Raw genomic sequence first — 20,128 nt, forward strand, 5'->3', positions numbered from 1 at the left:
CCAGTGGGAGGGAGGTTAGGATGTGGGAGGTGTAGTGAAAACCAGTGACAGAAAAGATATGGGATAGGCTGCGGAAGGATGTGTGACTCACCCTGTGGAATTATAGAGACACAAGCCTTGTGTTGTTCACTCGCTGGCATGATTAGATAACGACGTTGTTTGGTCAACTTTATAACTACACACTGGTCCCCTTATTGACACATGTTGGTGCCGAGCATGTCACTGCTGAGAAATAAGCTGCATGATCAGAGTTCCAAAATGCTTATTGGGATTAAATACAAGCAAGTTTCTTGTACATTGCTTGAATGCACAACTAGATTAGTGTGAGACACATGTTTATATGTCAGAACCCAGCTCAGAGTATGCGACAAGAAATATGGAGCCCACACATAGACTTAGGCTAACGATACCAAAAATGGCTTATCCTCCCAGGACCTGGTGTGTGCACATCACATTTTGGGTTATTTAGACCAAAATACTCAATTTTGCTCTACATGGCCTGAGATCCACTTATGAGGACGTTATACTGCTACTATTCTATTGAAATTTTAAATGAATATCCTCATATGTGGCTCTCATTTTTCTTAGAAACAAAAATCAGGTAAAAAAAAAAAAAGAGTGAGAATGTGCCAAAAAAATAAATAAATAAATGTCAGTCAATGAACATCCATAAAGAAGAGAGAAGCAGAAAAAGGGATATTCTGGCAGGGCTTTTTACAGTGTACCTGAGTCTGAACTGCTCAGGTGTTCTGCTTCTAAGTTTGGGACAGCTCTAACCACCAGTTACATGAAAAAGATAGACGCAGGGCAAATGGGGCTCGTCTGCAGAGTAATCTTGACCTTGTAAGATTTTTGAAGTAAGTTACGTAAACGCTTGTTTGTATCACTTCGTAAGGTTTCACTTAGTGCTCTGCATCTTCCACTTGCATAGAAAAATTTGGCTAGTTGTCTCTTTGGACTTGCCTTTGGAGGAAGTCTGTGATTTCATTAGTCTCACGTTTGGTCATTTGTGATGAGATCCTATTCTTTGAACTATATTTGCTTAGTAATGGTTTTTAGAGATGGCTTAATATTCTCAGAGTGTTGAATATAACTAGACCACTTGTCTGTGTTTCTTTGCTATGAGTGGTGTTTTTTTCTTTTATTCTTCTGTCCATTGTAAGTTGTTTTTATTGTCTTTATTATTAACAGAAAAAACCCACCACTGAATAAAGCCAGGCTGTTGTGTGGCCTTGTGGATGATATCCACGTTGGGGTTCACTGGGGTTCAGTCTGCTTTACCTATCCATGGCATAGAGGTGATTTGGGGAAATGATTTGGCTGGAAATTGGGTCTTGGCTGAAAATTGGTTACCCATTAAGTCTGCTATTCTGAATGACAGATGGGTGTAGAAGTCTGTTAGAGAATACAGGGTTAAGCCCTAATGACTTTTATGATCTTCAGACAAAAGGTATGAGGACCTTTAGCAGTGGGATAAGTGGTTATCAGATGACTCACCTGTGAAATTGATAGACCGTGTTAATGGTTTGCGGCAGACTATAGGGCAGGTCAGTTGACAAAACAGAACCTAAAAAAGCCGCAGGTCAAGATGAAACATTTGTGTGACCAGAACTCTGAGAAGTCTCAAGTGGGTAAAAGGGTGACCAGGACACCAACCCCTGGATCTGATGAAATTTGCAGGGTCATATCCTAAAGTGCGGCAAGCGTCAGAATAGAATTGTCTGATTGCTACTCAAGACCAACTTTACGAATTGTTAAACGTGTCGAAACCATATAATGTCTTCGCTTTATCTCTGTGTATGTCAAGCTCTGTAGATTCTCCTTCCTCAGCAATGGATTCAGCTTTGATTGCTAACAGTGTGATGGTGCATTCAGACATGTCTTTTTATTTTCTTTATTGTACTTTTTTATTTATTTAAGAGCCCCCAAAGTCTATGTGTGATCTATCTTTTCTTGTCAATTACACATATTCAAAACGAGTGAGTTTCTTTTGTTGTTGGAATGTATAACAGCCACCACTTCTTAGTGTGAGAGACATGTTCAAAAAGCAGTGTAAGATAACAATGTCATACATCGACACTGTTATTGCATGCTCAACACACAGCTTTGTTTTGCCGCTGTGTACCGATAATATATATATATATATATATATATATATATATTTTTTTTTTTTTTTTTTTTTTTTTTTTTTTTTTTCTGTGTGTTGAGCATGCAATAACAGTGTCGATGTATGACATTGTTATCTTACACATGTATATATATATATGTGTGTGTGTGTATACTTTTGTAATTTCTAGGCTTAAATGTCTCTGCAGTTATATTGGGCATCAAGCAAATCGAAGGCATATGTATTAGTATATATCAGTACATTAGTATATTATCTAGGCACTGTACTGACAACGAGAGAGAAACTCATGCTGAACAAAACATGTTTGGTGTCTGGGCAACACTTAGGGTGAGGCAAGATTACTCAGCTGCCATAAAGGTTATCATGAGATCTGAAGTTCCCTTCCTCACCTTCCTCACACACAGCAATGTTTTGAGTGCTGTGGATTGTATTTTGATTGATTATTCTTTTTAGAAAAACCGTGAAGTTTGTTAATGCATCTGGAATATGAAATCGCATTTATACAGGATAGATAGACAGAATAAAGTTTGTGTGGAGTGAAACAAAGAGGTGCACTCTCAAATATCACTGCAGTTGTATTAGTATATTTTTTAGTGACTGTAATGACAAAACACAAGACAAATGTGTAGCTGTGGACCAGAAGCATTTATTTTCAAGCAGTTTATTAATATCTGACTCTATGATTAGCGTGAATTATTTGCAATACTGTACTCGTTTCACAGCGGACGCTAATGTGTGTATGTAACAGCAGCCTCAAGCATATTAAAATACCCCAACAATACTTTTAGAGCAAGCATACACTACAGATGTACTGAAGGCAGGAACACTTCTTTTAGACTCCTCTTCAGATGTGGCGTAAATGCAAACAGTCAAAAGCCTCCTGATCAGAAACCTATGCATGCTGTAATTTGAAAGAACAAACATCAATAAAACGAGGGAGCCGCTGGTGAGTGTAACTTATGTGAAACATCAATGTGTGGTCTTTTTACCTCACCTCTTTTTTGTCACAGGTTCCAAACAGAGTGCCGGCAAGGCCATTGATTATCTGCATGGCACAGAGCAACCCCTGCAGGCAGCTGGCTATGAGCAGAGTCATAAACAGCGCAGTATTGAACAGCACCACATTCTTTGGCTCACTGCACTTCGCCCACGACTTATAGTCAGTCAGGTAGGTCATATTGCTGCGTGAAGAAAAGAGGTTTATGAGCAACCAGAACTTATTGAGGATTTTAACAAGTGTCTTTGGAAAACTGCTTCTGCTTGTCACCTGCTTTGGAAAGGTCTCTGCCAATCACCGGTTTCAGATTTGCAGAGGGGGCCATTTGTTAAGCCAAGAAATGCTGCGATGAAGCTGTAAACGGCACCCGCCGCACCCAGTGCAGCAAACAGAATAGATAGGAACATCTGCCAGAGTTAAATGACAATGACAGGTCATAAAAACATTTCTATTGCAGATTAAGATATTTGGTATTAACAGTGAATTCTGAGCAGCTTTTAATATTTCACCTCTGTTCTTCTAAGATTTGTGTGAAACTATTATTTATAAGTTTAAGAAAGAAAAGCCAAATAACTGTCCAATGTCCTTTCTAGCTCCTATCCTATCACGAACTACAGACTGACGTCCCAACATACCTCTATTATTAAAACAAGATAATAGTTTCTAGTCAAGACTCACAGTTGTGCATGCATGTGCATGTCATAATGGTGTTTTGTTTTGCTTAACTGTCATTGCATTCTTCTATTCTCGATGCAAATCTTTCGTTAAGCTTATTGTTTAATTTGGCAAATTGTTTGGCAAAAAAGAAGAAGAAATGAATTGAGTTAGTATTTGTGGTAATTTGCTGTCTTATCTCACATGGACTTAAATATTGCGTAATAATGATACAACACCAAACATATTTCTTCTTTTTGGAAGTGTCTCTCCGCTTGGTCGCACACCCGTAAACACTTACGTGTGAACTGAATATATCTGCTTTAATGTCCTTCCTCATACTGCCATCCTACCAGTATATCTTATAGCAAAGCAGTCGCACCACATGATGCTATCACCTCCAGATAATTTTGAATTCCAAGTATCCAAGTGTTGCAATCCAAGTAGTACAATCATTTTTCTTCGAACGCGATGATGTTGATAGCGCCCCCATGTGTACTTGAAAACTGTCCCCTGTTGTTGTTGTTTTGTTTGTTGCAGTTTTTGCTTAAAGGCCTTTAAGGTTTTGTGAATACAGGACACTTTTTATCCTTTATATAGAGACTTTGGCAGTTCTTCCTGATCTTGCAAGTAGTCATTTAACTACAATTCCTTTACCAGTTACTGAGACGTACCTGTCACCAGAAATGTGTTCAAAGTTACTCACCCCTAAGCGATTTGCGCAGCACCCGTGCTCTCCAGTCAAGTGAATGGAAAGTGCTGACATGAAAACCTGTGGTGGTACACACAGAGTTAAACTACTCTGCATGCATCATCAACAAGAAACCAGTTCAACAGCACTTAAGTTAAGTTCAGCCACTCTAAGCCTTTAAATAGCACCAAATTTTCAGTAAGATTTGAAGAGCTTCTAGATTAAACAAATTCCAGGTTGTTGTTTGTTTTTGTTTTGTTTTTTTCTTTTAACCAACGCACAAAATCTGTACTTGGAGTAAACTATTCTGTAAAACCATTTATAGTCTGTTCAAATTGAGGTTTTACAATATATTTTATAGTTTACACCATCTATCAGACCATCTATTAGATGTAATAATAATAATAATAATAATAATAATAATAATAATAATAATAATAATAAAAATAAAGACTTGGCTCCCACCCTTACAATCCAGCACATAAGAGAAGTGAAAACTCACCAATAAACCTCCTCCAATGAGTCCCCCCATGTACATGACCTCTCCAGTGATGTGCTGTTTTTTCACATACTCTGTGCTGAGGTCGGGGAAGAACAGCACGATGTTGCAGATGATGGACAGAAGCACCATCGGGTACAGAGTATAGGCAATGATACGCGAGCATTTTCCAGTACACATGTTGTCACAGAGAAAACTAACCAACTGTGATTAAAGACTTTCTGTTCATCACGTTTTAGTGCACATCCTTCCTGTTTTTTGGGTTTTTTTGGTCTTCTTTTTTTTGAGAGGAAAGACGTCCTACATGAAAAAAAAAAAGTTTGAAGCGTATTTGCATTGGTGGCTTCATTTTATTAAAAATAGGGTGCTGGTAGAGTAGTTTTGAGCCAAAACTGAACGTCTTTATCGAACATCCATCCCCTGTGAAAATCGCAGGTTTCTTAATGGTGGTGTCATAATGATGATGGTTCAGTGGTAGGGTCGCTCAAAGTATCCGCTGTAGGGAAAACAAAAGGCCTAACTAATTACACCTGGGCATAAAACCTCTACAAATGTGTGATCATTTATATAAAATCTACAGCCTTTATCTGTTTCACTGATCTGTTAAACTCACATTTTGTTGATTTAGTTATCAAATTTTCACCAGCGGGAGGCTTCCTACTTTTGATACCAAAATAAATTGCTACAAAGACTCAACAAAGAGCAATAATAAAAACTACTACTCCGAAGTCTCAGCACCTCCTCATTTAGGACTGTTTTCTATCTGATTTTCTCCCCCACCAAAAATGGGCTACTCTTAAGCGAGAACACCCTGGGATGAAAACCAGATATGATTGTAGTCTGTTTTTTCATACTTGGGGAGATTTTCTGTGCTTTCTTGTAATCGGAATTCCAGATGTGTGGGAGGCTACAAGCAGGATTAGTACGTCACATGTTTTGGTCAACCCTCCAGTACACCCGCAGATAATGCCCTCTCCTACGAAGACACTGTTGTAGCTCAGCTATGAAATAAAAAATGTGAAATTTGTTTCAGAGCTTTTAGCAGAGCATGAGAAGTAGATGTCAGTTAAGTACTTTGCACACAACTGAATTCAGTTATGTTCAAACTGTGCAGTTCTCCAGAAACATCCCATAATTATAGTAACCTCTTTGCCATTACAACAAAGACTACAAAAGCTGGATAACATTTTTTTTCTCTTGGAAACTGTGGTTTTATCTCAGAGGTCAAACGTCTGGCTCTTTATCCTCTTTGGACTCCACTGTAAACACTGGGAAACCTTTGGACCACTCCCCCTGTTGCTGATGATCATTCCCGGCTACGGCTGAGCCACTATGGCCACGTCAACCATCAAAGAGTTTCTTGTAACTTATTTAATGCCAGAAAAATGCTACTACGAGCTCTTCCTGAACTTTCACTTTCACGGTGAGGCTTCCGGCTGACACTTTCAACCGACTTTCAACCAATCGTGAAATGGAAACTTAATTTTTCCAGATGCAGATGAGTGATAGCGGGGGCTGGGCGGAGGGTGCGTGGGGACGAGGGAAAGTAAAGATGTTGGTTTTTTTGGGTTTTTTTGCCTTTTGCCACCTACAGTGCAAACTTATTTGGAGATCTGACGTTGAGGTACATCTTCATTGTCTGAGAGTTTTCTTTTGTGTTACAGTGCCATGCCTAAAGTTCGTACTAAACAAAACTGCCGGATTCTGGATCATACTGGACACATTCCTGGGTAAGACGCTGTGATTTAATCATGTGTTTCAAAGCAGATCACAGCATACTGTATCAATGACAAACGAGGTTCATTAACAGGGCAGTTTTACATTTAAGAAACAAAACAAGAAAAGACATACTAACGCAATCGCATTTTTCCTCCCTCTAACCTCCCTTTACACGATAATCATGATGGATAATAATCAAATCATCATAACATTTTGTAAGACTCCCTCATTGCTGGTGCAGATAACATCTGGCCTAGCGGTTAAGCCACCGCATTAGCATGTCGTCTTCATGCAAAATGCAGAAACAAATGACGGCGGGAAACGGATTCATGCCACAGCACAATGCACATGAATATTTGCGTATTTATGTGGTTATTACCATGTGGCTTTTTTTAGGGGGACGGTTCCAAAAATTCTAAATTTGTCACAGGCAGCTCTCAGTACAGGTGAGCCAATCAGAATTGCAGGACATTTTCAGTCCCACCCATGAATTTAGAAATAATCCATGCACAAAATTCTTAAGCATAAAACACTGCTCTGATGCAAAATGTAAATCTAGCTGAACAAATGGTTCCAGTATGCTATTTAAAATGCATATGCCTCTTGCAAACCAAAATTGCATCTTTATCTACTCTCCCAACTTTTTAAAACTAATTCACATGTTTAATATAAGCCAAAATAAGTTGAGTAAATCCACTTTTTTCTTTGCTTGCTTGTTTTTTGTTTTGATTTTGTTGACATAGGTCCATTTTAGTTAATATAATAATAATTGTGTCCCAGAATGCATGCGCAACCTGCTTACTGTAACCTCTTTAGTCTGGGAAATGAAGAGTATAGACATGATCAAGCCCACGTACAAACACCATGGGTACACCAAATTTCAGTGCCAGTATTTTTCTAGTCTTTTGTGACCACACTGAGTGTGTCCTTTTGACCAATACAACCCTGTTACTCATATTACCAAAAAAGACAAAATATTTTCAGTTTCCCTCCTTTATTTATAGAACTACATTTATCCTTGACTTTCACAGGTCATTCCACTTGTGTGGTCCTGGGGATTTTTAAGATTTTAGACTCTCAGGTTTTAATATTCTCTTTGATTCCTAGTTTGTTTAATGTTCATGTTTGGTTTGTGTGTTTTTAGCACATTTAGTCTAAAAACTCTTCCCCTCGATTAGTTATCTCACCTAGTTAGTTGTTCCTTATGTTTTGTTTTTAGTTTTGCCTTCCTTGTCTCCTCCTGTGTGATCTAGATTAGTTGTGTCCCCCCCACGTGTCTCCTCTCTGCCTCAATCACACACAGAGAGGTGATTGTCCTTTATCAGAGTTTCTGTTCACTTCCCCCCAGTGTGTGTGTTCAAGCTTTATGATTCACTAGTGTATCGTTTTGAGTTTCCCCATTTTGACTTCGTGTTTTGCTTTTATGACGACCTGCAAACAGTTGATAAGCGGCTCGTTTTTTTCTTTATCTCAGTTTACCTCTCTGCGTCTGCATTTTGGCCCAATTTTAGAATGACGCTGACTGACTCAGATGTTTGACTTGCAATGAGTGCTTTCTGTCTTTTTCATGTTGGTCCAGATATGGACCATTAATTTCTCCTCTAATGACCAAATGTCACCTGATTCCCTGTTGTTTCCATGCAGCACAACTGCCTCAGTTGATAAAGATGTTATGGGGAGGAAGTGCAGAGGGTCTGAGTCTTAGCGCCTTCTTCTTGCAGCTTTATGCTTTCTCGTGTCCTGTTGTGTACGCTATGGCCAACAACTTCCCACTCTTGTAAGTAAGCTGATGCGCAGATCACACCGTTCGTAGGATTTCCCATTCATGCCATGCTTTACACCACTCAAGTTCAAATTCTCAGTCTGTTCATCATGCATGACTCACTTGCTCAAGCCCTGCATAGGCACACCCCAAATCCTCTCAACTTAATCACAGTGGGTGACTTAATTTTTTTACCTTTTCTTTCTGTGCTACCTTAAATGTATTTCACTTGAACTGTTCAACAGTGCCTGGGCTGATAGGCTCTTCATGCTTGCCCAGACAGTGGCGATCGTCTTCCTCATCCTCCATTATCGCGGTGATACGGTCCGAGGTGAGCACATGCATCTGCAGATTTTGCAGAGGCAGAGTACAAAGAGCAGTCCAACATGACATACTTTCACCGAGGCAGGCAGGTCCCTCCACACTAATACAAATAATTAAGCGGTGACAGTGACAGTTAAGACAGTGTCCCCCAGTTTTTATGTTTTCAATTTGATACTGATTTTTGGAGATTTAACACACAGTTGCTTTTTTTTGGCCCTATTTCTCAGGGGTAAAGGATTAATTAAAACAATGCCCGGATCTGGATTGACTCCAGGAGTTAATCAGCGGGTTAAGGCATGATATTTATGACTTGAATGTGAAACTATTGGAAATCTCCAGCACTTGGCTGCTTCTTCACAGAAATGAACTTTGAGTGACACTTTAAGGAATCAGCTGCGGTCATGCAGGGTCTGAATTGCATTAAAGAACCTCTGTGTTTTTTGTGGTCATGCAGAATCAGCCAGATTCTCCGAGCTGTTATATCTGAACATGGAAAAAACAACACAGTGATGTAGTGATTGTAGGGTTTGAACAAAGTCCCTCAAGGACAGGGTGGCTGTGCTTTCAAATAGCGCCACCTTGTGGTGTTGCTGTATTCTTCATATATAATTGTGGTTTCTGTTTCTGTTGCAGGAGTTCTGCTCCTCTTTGCTCTCTGTGGTGTAATGCTCCTCCTGCGCTCCTATGCAGCAGCAGCAGTCATCTCAGTGATACAGGCCTCCAGTTTGGCGGCTTTCATTGCAAGCAAGGTAGCAACTTATCAACTTGCCTCATTTATGAGCTGTTCTATGATAAATGTGATCACTGAACTGTAATTTTTCTTTTTTAAGTGCACGGTGAACACATTTAGTGGATTTGTTATTTACAGGTTCTCCAGGCTACAACAAACTATCACAACGGCCACACGGGTCAACTATCCACTCTGTCAGTGTTGCTTTCATTTGCAGGGTGTCTGGGTGTGGCCTTTGTTTCTTTACAGGTATGCAGTTAAGAATTACTAGCAGACATATGTGCACAACCGCATAGTTGTGGTTATACTAACTGGAACAACTTGAAACTTTTTTTATAGGAAAATGGAAACTCTCCTGTGAGTTTGTCACACATACTGTCAGCCTGTCTCAGCTGTGTCCTTCTGGCTCAGATCCTCTGCTACAAGGCCGGTGCTGTCAGCACTACAAAGAAGACAGTGTAGAGCACAGTGATGATGCTGCCTGTTATTATATTGTGCCTGAGGTTGGCCTGTCAAGTACGGAGCCAAAGTAGCAGTAAATGTTTACAGATTTTTCCTTTTTAATATGTCCAAATGCCACTGTCACGTGTTTTGTGTGAAATATTATGTCTGTTTTAGGTTATTGTGACCTAAGGGGATAGAAAAAATACTTTGTTGACCACCAGGGATTCAAATAAAATGACTTTATTCTCACAGAAACAATTTTCACTGTCTGCGGCTATGACAAAATATTTTTAAGTAATCTGGCAGCTCTGTCTTTCTGTTGAGCCATTTCAAATTTGCATCAACATCAAACTAAAGTTTACCAGATTAAACTCGCTGAGTAAACCGCAAACCATTTCAAAGTGGGCTGAAATAAATATATAATATAATAATATAATAATACAGAAGCTTTTGCTGGAATATCACTTATTAGTCCCTACTTTGAGATTACAGGAATATTCATATGGTCATACTTTTATTTTTTTACTTTTATGTTTTACAAAATAGAAAAACATTACTTTTGTGATAGATTTTGCTCTTCCTGTTGGTATCACATATTGATCATATTTTCATTATTTTGTGTTGTAATTTGAGCGTCTCCAAAAATTTGTACCCTTTACCCGAGGCACTCGCACAGTAAGCTCACAGTCAGAGTTCTTAAGTTCATATCTGCAGGATATTTACAGTGTTCAGTAATCTAACTTGATCTTCAGGTATTTTTAGCCACCAGTGTTTGTTTTTGTTCAGGTAGTTATTTCCTAACTTTACTATTTTACAACAGAACACAAAAACCTATTATATAAACAATTTAATAACTATAATTTATGAGGTTCCTTATTTCAGTATGGATTTAAATGTAGTGCAAATTGAACACTTGAGCCACTCATCCCTTTTTTATAGGAAGACTTTCGTTTGGCTGAGGTATCTGAAACTACAGCAAAAATTTCTGGCACAACTTCACCTACTTCCAAGGTGCATGGAGAGGATGAAAGAATTCACAATGCAGGAACTCCAGCAAGACTTAAGGGAAGATGAACAACTTTAATAACTGACCAACGCGTTTCGGCTTGTGGCCTTCATCAGGGTCATAGTAAAACATTGTAGAAAATTGCTTAAATACAAGATAGGAAAAAGAAAAAAATTAAAATTAACCAATCAAAACTTCATAGATAGATCAGATGACATATAACAGGTAGGTAATGATTAATTGGTTAAGTCACGCAAAAGTAAATACTGGACTAGATCATTAATGATGAGGAGGGGAGGAGACATAATCCCCACCTGTCTCAAAATAACACATGTGTGAAATACATAAGAAGAATACTATGAATACACAAAAAAAAGGGACAAGGCAGTATTTAATAATAAAAAGAGGTTCATCTAGCAGTTGAATTAAAAAACAAGAGGACATCATCCCATAGGAACACATTTGTTAAAAGGTCCTAGTTTATGTCTCTAAAATGTAAAATCTCTAAAATGTAGAGTTAAGATGAGATGTCTAGAATGCTACTCCTTTGGCTGAAAAAATAAATAAAATTAATTAAATAAACATTACCCATGCGAGAATAATTTAACCGATAAAATTAGAATAAAAACATAAAAAAGGTTCAGTTCACAAAAACTCATTGATAGAAAAATCCTCATTCATACCTCTGGGGTGCAGACTCTTAAAGCGGAATATCCAAAATGCTTTTTTTCTGGATAAAGTTAATATTACCACCTCTTTGGTTTAGTTTAATGGCTTCAATGCATAGAAACAATAATGGTGAATTTGGATGTTTATCATTGAAGTGTCTTGCAACAGGGCTGGTTAGATCAAGCCTTTTGATCGAACATCTGTGTTCATTAATTCGATCTTTCAGAGGGCAGGATGTTTCTGCTATATTCATTTTATTGCATAGGCACTGTATCATGTAGATTACATTTTCAGTTCTGCATGTGATAAGTATCCGAAACTACACAAGGACTGGACTAAAAATCAGTGGCAGCAGGTCTTATGAAGAGATGAAATCAAATTCGATATTCTATTTAGTTCAGATCATCAATATGTATGGACGAGGTTAGAATTGTACAAACTCTATTTTTGCTTTTTACACTGGATTTTCATGCGAGTTCCTGATTTTCACTAGCAAAATATGAAGAAATAAGGGTTGTCATGAACTTTTGCACAGTATTGTGTAACTGTGAAATATTGGTCAACTGTTTTTCTCAGTCATTTTTTGTAAAAGTGTACAGTATTAAAGACACGCCACCTTCAGTCATCCTTATGCCAAAGGCCCTTTTCATATGTGTACACATAATTATCTCTACTTCCTGCAGTAGGAGTCACGTTGCAGGTTGACACAGGTGATTTTCATAACTATGATATCAGGCATTCACAGAAAGGTTAACCTTAACTTCCAGTTGGAGGTGCAACTAACATCCAGTCATGCACAAAGAAAGTCACGCAGAAAAAAATATCCAGTAATAACTACTGTAACATTACCAATTAGAAAACGTTAGCATACTTCTTCATAAGTCCTCTTAAGTCACCTGCCAAGCAGAGCGATATTGTCATTTAAGAAATTTTGTCCAGCACTTTCTGTTCTCTACCAGCTGATGGGAAACTTCATCACTTTACCAGTTCTTCAATGTAGCGGTGAGTTAATCTCTTTTAAGGAAAAGAAACTCCAGCTAGCTGCTGCTGCTGCTCAATGGTGGGAAATCTTGAAAATGACATAAATGTACTACAAGACATATGCAGTAAAGTTTGAGAATAACACACAGGAAATTTTACATTTTCAACACTGTTGAACAAAGTAAGTAACCACCACACTGTTGGACAATAAAAGTTTATTTGCTCTTCACTTCCATTCCACATATCAAAAAACCATGTTGGAAAATTATTTTCTAACATTCATGAAATTGAACCAAGCTGCTCCATGAAATGACCGATAACACATAACTTTTAGAACTGTCATGAGGTTTAAACTTTGGCAAATATCGTATAATAGAGACACAGAGAAATGAGCTGAAAGATTTCCAAACAAAAGTGTTGATACATATACGTTTTTTTTGCATTTATAGTGTTTGAGCATCAAATCGCTCCCTTTCCAAGGCCTCTGTATCAATTCTAAAGTTTTTTTTCCTAAAACTATCAACTAATCTTTCTATTTACTGAGACTGTAGAGAAAAGTCCAAATACAGGTTTGCATTCAAACAGCTCAGTTTGCTGTAATCTGACTTTATCATAACTAAAAGCTAAGGTATTGAACTGCGGTGTAATAAAATCGAGCTGGATTGGTAATTGTTAATGACACAACTTTTGGCACAACTTTTGTTTGACAGAAGTCTCATGAAACCACTGAAGTGACAGATGTGGAAGAATCCATGTTCCCTTTGGGCTCCATGCAAAGACCACAGCACCATTATATTTTGATCCACCCTAAAATTGTTCCATCAGTATTTGGATATGCCGCACTGCTGCCTAGTACACCTATCAATTAGAGATGGCACGATACCACTTTTTTATGTCCGATACCGATACCGATATCATAAATTTGGATATCTGCCGATACCGATATGAATCCGATATAGTGTTTTTTAATCAACAAAACTGTTTTTTAAATATCTTGCTGCATTTTGTATAAGTTCATACTCAAGTTTAAAACAACAACTACACTAAAGCTATTCTGTTATACCTGTATGCAAAAAAAATGTTTCATAGTTCAGCAATACTGATCAATCTAATAAACTTAAACCTACACCATCCTCCCTATTCTGGTATTTTAAAGAGTACTTAGCATAAATATTAAGCAACCTAACTAATAGGGTTCCAACTCCCAGCAACAACAAAAATAAATAAATAAAAAATAGGGAACCACCCCTCACGCTCCACCTCATGATGCTTAATCGACGTAATCAACCTTAATTTGATGCAGTGTGAAAAAAAATGCACAGAAATCAATTATTTTTCAAGAAATATTAAATAGATTCAACATCTTTCTTCAACAAAATTGCAGACTGCACAGATGGTACCTTCCCAAAGGAAAAAGTACTATAGCTTACTAGGGTATATATATTAGACTTAATAGTTACTATATACAGTAATGGACTTCTATTCATTTTGCATCAAATTAAAACTTTGGGTGTCAGATAATTATTTATTAAAAGCTTGACATTTTAAATGAGAATAAGAAAGAAAAGTATGTCTTTGTGCCCCCTTTTCCCAGTTAATGCCCTATCGGCCCCCCTGGTTAAACTTTGCTAGATCCGCCCCTGCACAGTTACCAGCGTCAGCTACGTAGAAAAAGATCCTTGAGTAGAAAGTAATATTAAATACATTCTAACAACAGCTGATCAAGCTTAAACGTGCTTCTGTTGTTCAGCCGCTGGTTTCCTCTTTCTGGTGCAAAGTGGGCCAAAAGCAAACTAGAGACACACGACAGAAAAGCTGATCAGCTGATCGTTAAGCAGTTTCATGATTGAAGTAGCAGCAAGAAGAGGCAGTCGCTCCATATATCGTTTGTTAAGCTTAACGCAGGAATGCTTTACAAACATTCAGAGATGGACTTACACACTTGCTTTACTTCTCTCGGGGATAACTTTGTCGGAGATGAAATGCCGGGTTGCTAGCGAAGCTCCAAATGCTATCCAGACCACCAACAGGTCCCGCATGCCACAGCCGCTCTATCACGTGAGGCATACTGCTCCGACGTGCTAACGTTCTGAGGTGAGTTACAGCGTGTTGCAAGTTTTGTGAGGTGCTTTCGTGATATTTAATGGATCGGATTACATTTTTTATTTTTCTCCGATATCCGATCCAGTAATTTAGGTCAGTATCGGACCGATACCGATACGTAATATCGGATCGGTCCATCTCTACTATCAATACCACCTTAACAATTAAAATAAAAATTAAAAAAATCATGTTCCCTTACAAAAAAACAAAAACAAAACAAAACTCCATAAGGAACCATATACAAAGAACAAATGAGCATAATTATATCAAGAAAAACACATTTAAAAACAGAAAAATTGCCAAAACTCAATTCTTTTGAAGTTCAAAACTTCATAATATTTAATAAACTTAAATAACAGTTTCCTGCCTTCTGTCACAAACTTCAGGGAACTCTATTTGTAGAGCTACAGTACATTTGTTACATGTCACATTGTACTGTTGCATTCAAAGGTGGTCGGGAATAACTAATAATGCTCATATAAATAAAATCATGGGCATCCTACACTTATTAAGAAAGCATCAAAATCCACAAAGTTTTGTGGAACTTCAAAATGTTACCAACAGTTTCCATTTCATGGCAATCTGACTGTTGGGCTCAATTATGAACACTTCATAGAACCAAAACTCAAGCAGATGGAGTCAGTGGACGAGCTGATAAACGTCACGTCTGTAACATATTAAAATAGACCGCTTTTATTCCTAAAGGTTTATTAAGGCACACTATTCACCAACTAGCTTCACCAACAGATTTTTGCTTATTAACCAAGACATTTTAGCAGAGCAGCAGTAAGGTTTCTAACTCATGGGCAATAATTAATTGAATGTTTTGTCAACGTCACAAATAAATTAATATGACAGTGAAATACTTTAACCCGCGCTTGCACACTCAACAAATGTACCAGTGCAGTTATAGAATAAAACTCCAATAAATCCATTTACATTTAGAAAAAAGGGGCCAGTCTCCATCAGTGTTTAAACACAATACTTTTTATGAAATGTGTCATGTATGGCAATGAAAAATGTGCAGTTTTTTTTGTTGTTATTGTTGTTTGTCTAATTTAATGGAGGGAGCCGCTTTGATGTGTATATTAAGAGTAACGGCTCCTGCTATTATACAGTACCACATGCTTAGGGAGAGCATTGGCTTTCACATCCTTTTTTTTGGCAGATCCACTGGATACTCGCTTTGGTTTATGAGGCCTAAAATATTTCATGTTAGTGGAGTTTTCTTTCTTCACCTAAAGAGGAAATCTGTCTACTGCAGAAGTCATTTTGAAACAAAGCCTTTGTCCTAGAGTTGCCTTTAACCACGTTACATATTTATCCTTTTGTAAGGCTGGGAAACATTTTTCTCCACATACTGTTTGACAGTAACTATATTCTAGGATGCATTTGACCTACTCAAACTCAAAGCTCAATTATATACAGTTCACAAAACTTGAGCCTGGCATGTTTGCAGTCTTTAGAAAGTTTAGGAAACTCCACATAGACCTAAAAAAAGTTTAAAGAAGTTTTGGTTTTGCAACCAGCTGACTCACTAGTGAGTCAGCTGGTTTTCAACTGGTTCTCATTGGCTTTAATGAGTCAAAGGCAAAGTTGCTTGACGGAAATTGCTAAAGGCCAAAATGATTAAGCACAATGCTGCTGCAGGGAATTTGTATCACGATCAGATTTTCCTAATTCCCAGACACACAGAATAAAAATAGGACATTGACCTCGTATCCTCAGTACGCAGGAGTTTAAGAGCTAGAGAAAAGGTACAGTGTTGAATTTCCTCTGGAGGACATACAGCATACTGTATGGTTCTATGTGACAAGTGCAGTTAATATATCCTTCAGCAGCTCAATAATTTAACATTTTCACCTTCATTCTTGACACATTTGACTCTAAAGTGTTTTTTTAACTGGAGTGTAAAACATTACCTTTGCTCTAGAACACCTTCAGGTGTTTCCATCCACCGGATAATCATAAACTCATTAAACGACGATTCATTTAACCTCTGCACTAAGAACATAATGAGTTACCCATTTTCCAGTGTCTTTGTCCCGGGTGTTATCTGAACGGCTGGTAGAATTTGCGCAGTTCATCCCAGAAAAACAACGAAAGAATGGTGTGTGGACCGAGTCGGAAATAAGACGCTCCCAGGCCTTTGTAAAGCCCCGTCAATCCCTCCTTCTTCAGGGTTTTGGAAAAGCAGTCAGTAAATCCTTTATAGAGCTGACCCTAAAAAACAAGAGAGTGATTGTTCTTGTTCTACACCCACCTTGTATTTTTGTTCAAGCAATCTTTCTTGTCTAAACCTGGAGCCAAGTGACCAACAATTTCTCCCACACAAATGGGAGATGACACAATGAGGGATTCACAGAGGATGAATACAATGAAAACATATCAACCACGCCGTGAGCTAGGATCTTCCCTTCACTTCATACTTCCCCAGTCTGGCCCCTGTGCTCACCTTGCCCAAATGATCCACGGGCTGGTTGTAGAGCCGCGTGCTCACCACATCAAAAGGAGTCATAGCCAGCACCACTACCACACTACTGATCATGCCGGCGCTGAGGGCCACCAGCCAGCTGTTCGCTGGAAACACCTTGGCAACAGAAGAAAATAATATTACAGGATGGACAGGTTTAGAGAGCGTGCACACGTGGGCCTGCGGTTGCAGTAGAAGTAGAGGAATAAGTCATTATCAAGATAGCAGCATGTGTGCAGCCACTTCTAATTTTAACTCCTCATAATTGCACGGTTACGTGCAGCGAACCAGAGGAAGGAGGCTCTATTATTATCGAGGTCATTCCATCTCAAGTTACCGTGCACCTTCCGATTCACCTGCTAATACAGCCCAACGTTTGGATATATGAAATTTTATTTGTTTAACACATATTGTAATTTAAAAATCATCCGTCGATACATTTCAAAGTTTTGTCACACTTTGAAATCCGAGGCAATCTTTAACACGAGTTTCTCAAAAACAGTTAAAGACAAAAGCCTGACATTTTCACTTGTCTTTCTTACCATCCAATATAATAAAGCTATTACAGTCCCATATTTAAGCACACCCTTTAAACAAATATCTAGAAACTATTTGATGTTTCAAGCTGAAATTTCTGGACTCCCCAAAGATATCCCCTTATTTGGTATTTGATGATGATGGAAGAGAGAGCTGTCAATGCATAGTGTCAGCCCGGCTGTAGCACAACCCATATGATGGAGGGAGCTTTGCACAACACCTTGCAATGTCCTGACTCAAAATCTAGCATGTCAGCATTTTTTTTTTTAACTCTACGGCAATAATTTTGTCTCTTCTATTTTTTGACAAATCCAAAACCGCATGCACCGCTTCAGTTCCCACCATCTGTTTGAAATCATTAGCCAATTTGTCCATCCTTATGAAGCACACTGTGAAAGACGGAAAGCACGACTCACTGACGAGGACAGGAAAGAAAGACAATATATTGCCCAATGACCACAATAACACCCAAATTAGTCATAGAAGTTCAGCTATCGCTCTTGATTTTATACTTTTTACCAATTTTTTCCATTTTTAGTTATTTTATTCTGGCACAGTTAGTGTGGACCACCCACAATTTTGCTGTACACGTACAATGACAACAAAGGGCAATTTTATTCTTTTCTATTCTAAATACAAAGTTCTTCTTCTTTGGTTTAATAAAGCTAATTATGCATGAGGTAATGGCTGAGATGATGGGAGGTATGTTCAAGTCCACCTCCATTCTTACTCACACAACCAACCAGTTGGGACAGCGTAAAGTAAGTCAGCCAAATCAAGGAAGTAGTAAATTAAAAGTATACACAAATGTAAGGATTTTTGCTAATATAATTTTTTGGGAATTTCTTATTAAGGAACTCTTTTTTTTTAAAACTAGAGCTGGGTCACTGATTTACATCATGCAGACTGATGCTCTAGTTACGCAAGCCTTGTGTTTTCAACAGGGGGCCAATAAAAGGTGTCGAATTTCCATTCCAGGGGAGTGGAATACAGAGCGCTTTGTCAGTGTTACAGCGGGCGCTTTAGGAGCCTGTAAACAGCTACTGACTGTAAATCACCTTCTCAAGCCTCTAGTACTGTTTTGGTCTTGTAATTAGACAAGAATGTAAATAAGGAGTGTTCAGATGTGTTACCCAACCCACACTCACTATACAAGCAGACTCTAAAAAACAGTCATGTTTATTTTAAACAGTGTGGACATATGGAAAATATGCACACATGGTGGAGTAGTGAAGAAACAAAACTCCCTCTGTGAGCCGCCTTCTACCTCATTTTCATGTCAAAAGCAAATGAGCCACACACCAACCTGCAGGTCAATGACGAGCTCCTTGGAGGAGGAGAAGGTGGACAGCTGAGCGGCCGACCCCACGCTGACCCTCGGCACTGCAGCGCTAGAGCCCCTCCACAGTCCCAGAATGCCATGATTTCTGTAGATGGCAACCAGGGCGTGGGTCATCCCCTGTGGTGAAGACGAGCAGCATTTTAGGACACTGTTGATGCCTCCCACTCATATTCGCACATTCACTTTCTCAGGTTACCTGGTGCTTGTACTGATGACCAACAGCGATAGAGGAGGTGGCCTGACTCTGCAGGTGAGTCTTCACCTGTCAGTGGAGACAATTTAAGTTTATCATTGACCACAGGTGAAAGTCACAGTTCACTTTAAGGTCACGCCTGAATAACTTTTCACAAGGTAAGTGGGCAAAGCCAGCTACTGACCAAGTATATGGGGCTGCCCATCACAGCTCCCACCACTCCAGCCATAGCCCCTGCTACTGTGGTTTTGACAGCGTTGACCCTTCCATTGGTGTGGATGTAACCCGAGGACTCTATGATGGCGTACGACCCGAGCCTGACTCCATTCATAAAAAACTGATAAAATAGCCCGGGTACTAATCCTTTCTGTAATCCCACTAGTCCTTCCACTTTGCCGATAGTATAAAAAGCGTGGAAGACGTTGCGATAATACACATGGTAGGATCCGCGGCTCTTTAGCTCTCCCTGAAGCTGCATGCGAGTTTTGACGACCTCCAGCGGGTTGGTGAACACACAAGCGCCGCATGCCGCCACTCCGCTCAGCACGAAATCCATCGCGATAGACCGACCGAGTGACCACCGACGGGCCGACAGATGTACGCTTGAGACCGGCCTCCAGTCTGTCTCGTTCTTCACATCACTGGACTTTTGCTAAGCAGCTACCCCCTCCCACATACTGTACATCCGTACAAACCACGACAGCTGAGTACAATACAAAGAAGACATAAGAGTACTTCAATGCGCCTCGTAATCTCAAAATTTCGATACACGAAATAAGAAAAATCGCTCATCTGCTGAAGGCAGCAACAAAGCAGACATATCCAATTGCGGTATTTAGAGAATTTCAACTTATGCGTGATTTCATTTTATTTCTC

At 38.9% G+C, this 20,128-nt stretch overlaps 3 protein-coding genes across 3 annotated transcripts; 1 reads left to right on the top strand and 2 right to left on the bottom strand.

The window, feature by feature from the left end:
- Positions 1-2,760: 2,760 nt before the first annotated feature.
- LOC146699998 (transmembrane 4 L6 family member 1-like) lies at positions 2,761-5,230 on the bottom strand. The gene is made up of 5 exons (XM_085471372.1): positions 4,973-5,230; positions 4,486-4,551; positions 3,396-3,532; positions 3,123-3,309; positions 2,761-3,029 (listed from the first exon to the last, which is right to left on the bottom strand). Exons 1-5 carry the CDS (start codon positions 5,147-5,149, stop codon positions 3,021-3,023), a joined length of 576 nt encoding a protein of 191 aa, XP_085327498.1. The 5' UTR covers positions 5,150-5,230; the 3' UTR covers positions 2,761-3,020.
- Positions 5,231-6,195: 965 nt separating this feature from the next.
- LOC146699999 (mannose-P-dolichol utilization defect 1 protein-like) lies at positions 6,196-10,224 on the top strand. The gene is made up of 7 exons (XM_085469985.1): positions 6,196-6,392; positions 6,634-6,699; positions 8,333-8,465; positions 8,696-8,781; positions 9,408-9,523; positions 9,643-9,753; positions 9,844-10,224. Exons 1-7 carry the CDS (start codon positions 6,302-6,304, stop codon positions 9,964-9,966), a joined length of 726 nt encoding a protein of 241 aa, XP_085326111.1. The 5' UTR covers positions 6,196-6,301; the 3' UTR covers positions 9,967-10,224.
- Positions 10,225-16,271: 6,047 nt separating this feature from the next.
- slc25a35 (solute carrier family 25 member 35) lies at positions 16,272-19,981 on the bottom strand. Its single transcript, XM_085469986.1, has 5 exons — positions 19,437-19,981; positions 19,256-19,321; positions 19,024-19,176; positions 17,163-17,297; positions 16,272-16,930 (listed from the first exon to the last, which is right to left on the bottom strand). The coding sequence occupies exons 1-5, from the start codon at positions 19,806-19,808 to the stop codon at positions 16,760-16,762; spliced, it is 897 nt and encodes a 298-aa protein (XP_085326112.1). The 5' UTR covers positions 19,809-19,981; the 3' UTR covers positions 16,272-16,759.
- Between the last annotated feature and the right edge of the window lie 147 nt (positions 19,982-20,128).

Source organism: Copadichromis virginalis, linkage group LG10 (assembly GCF_057382275.1).
Source record: "Copadichromis virginalis isolate Kocher_CV1m ecotype Utaka linkage group LG10, C_Virginalis_male_GT1.1, whole genome shotgun sequence".
Classification (NCBI taxonomy): Eukaryota; Metazoa; Chordata; class Actinopteri; order Cichliformes; family Cichlidae; genus Copadichromis; species Copadichromis virginalis.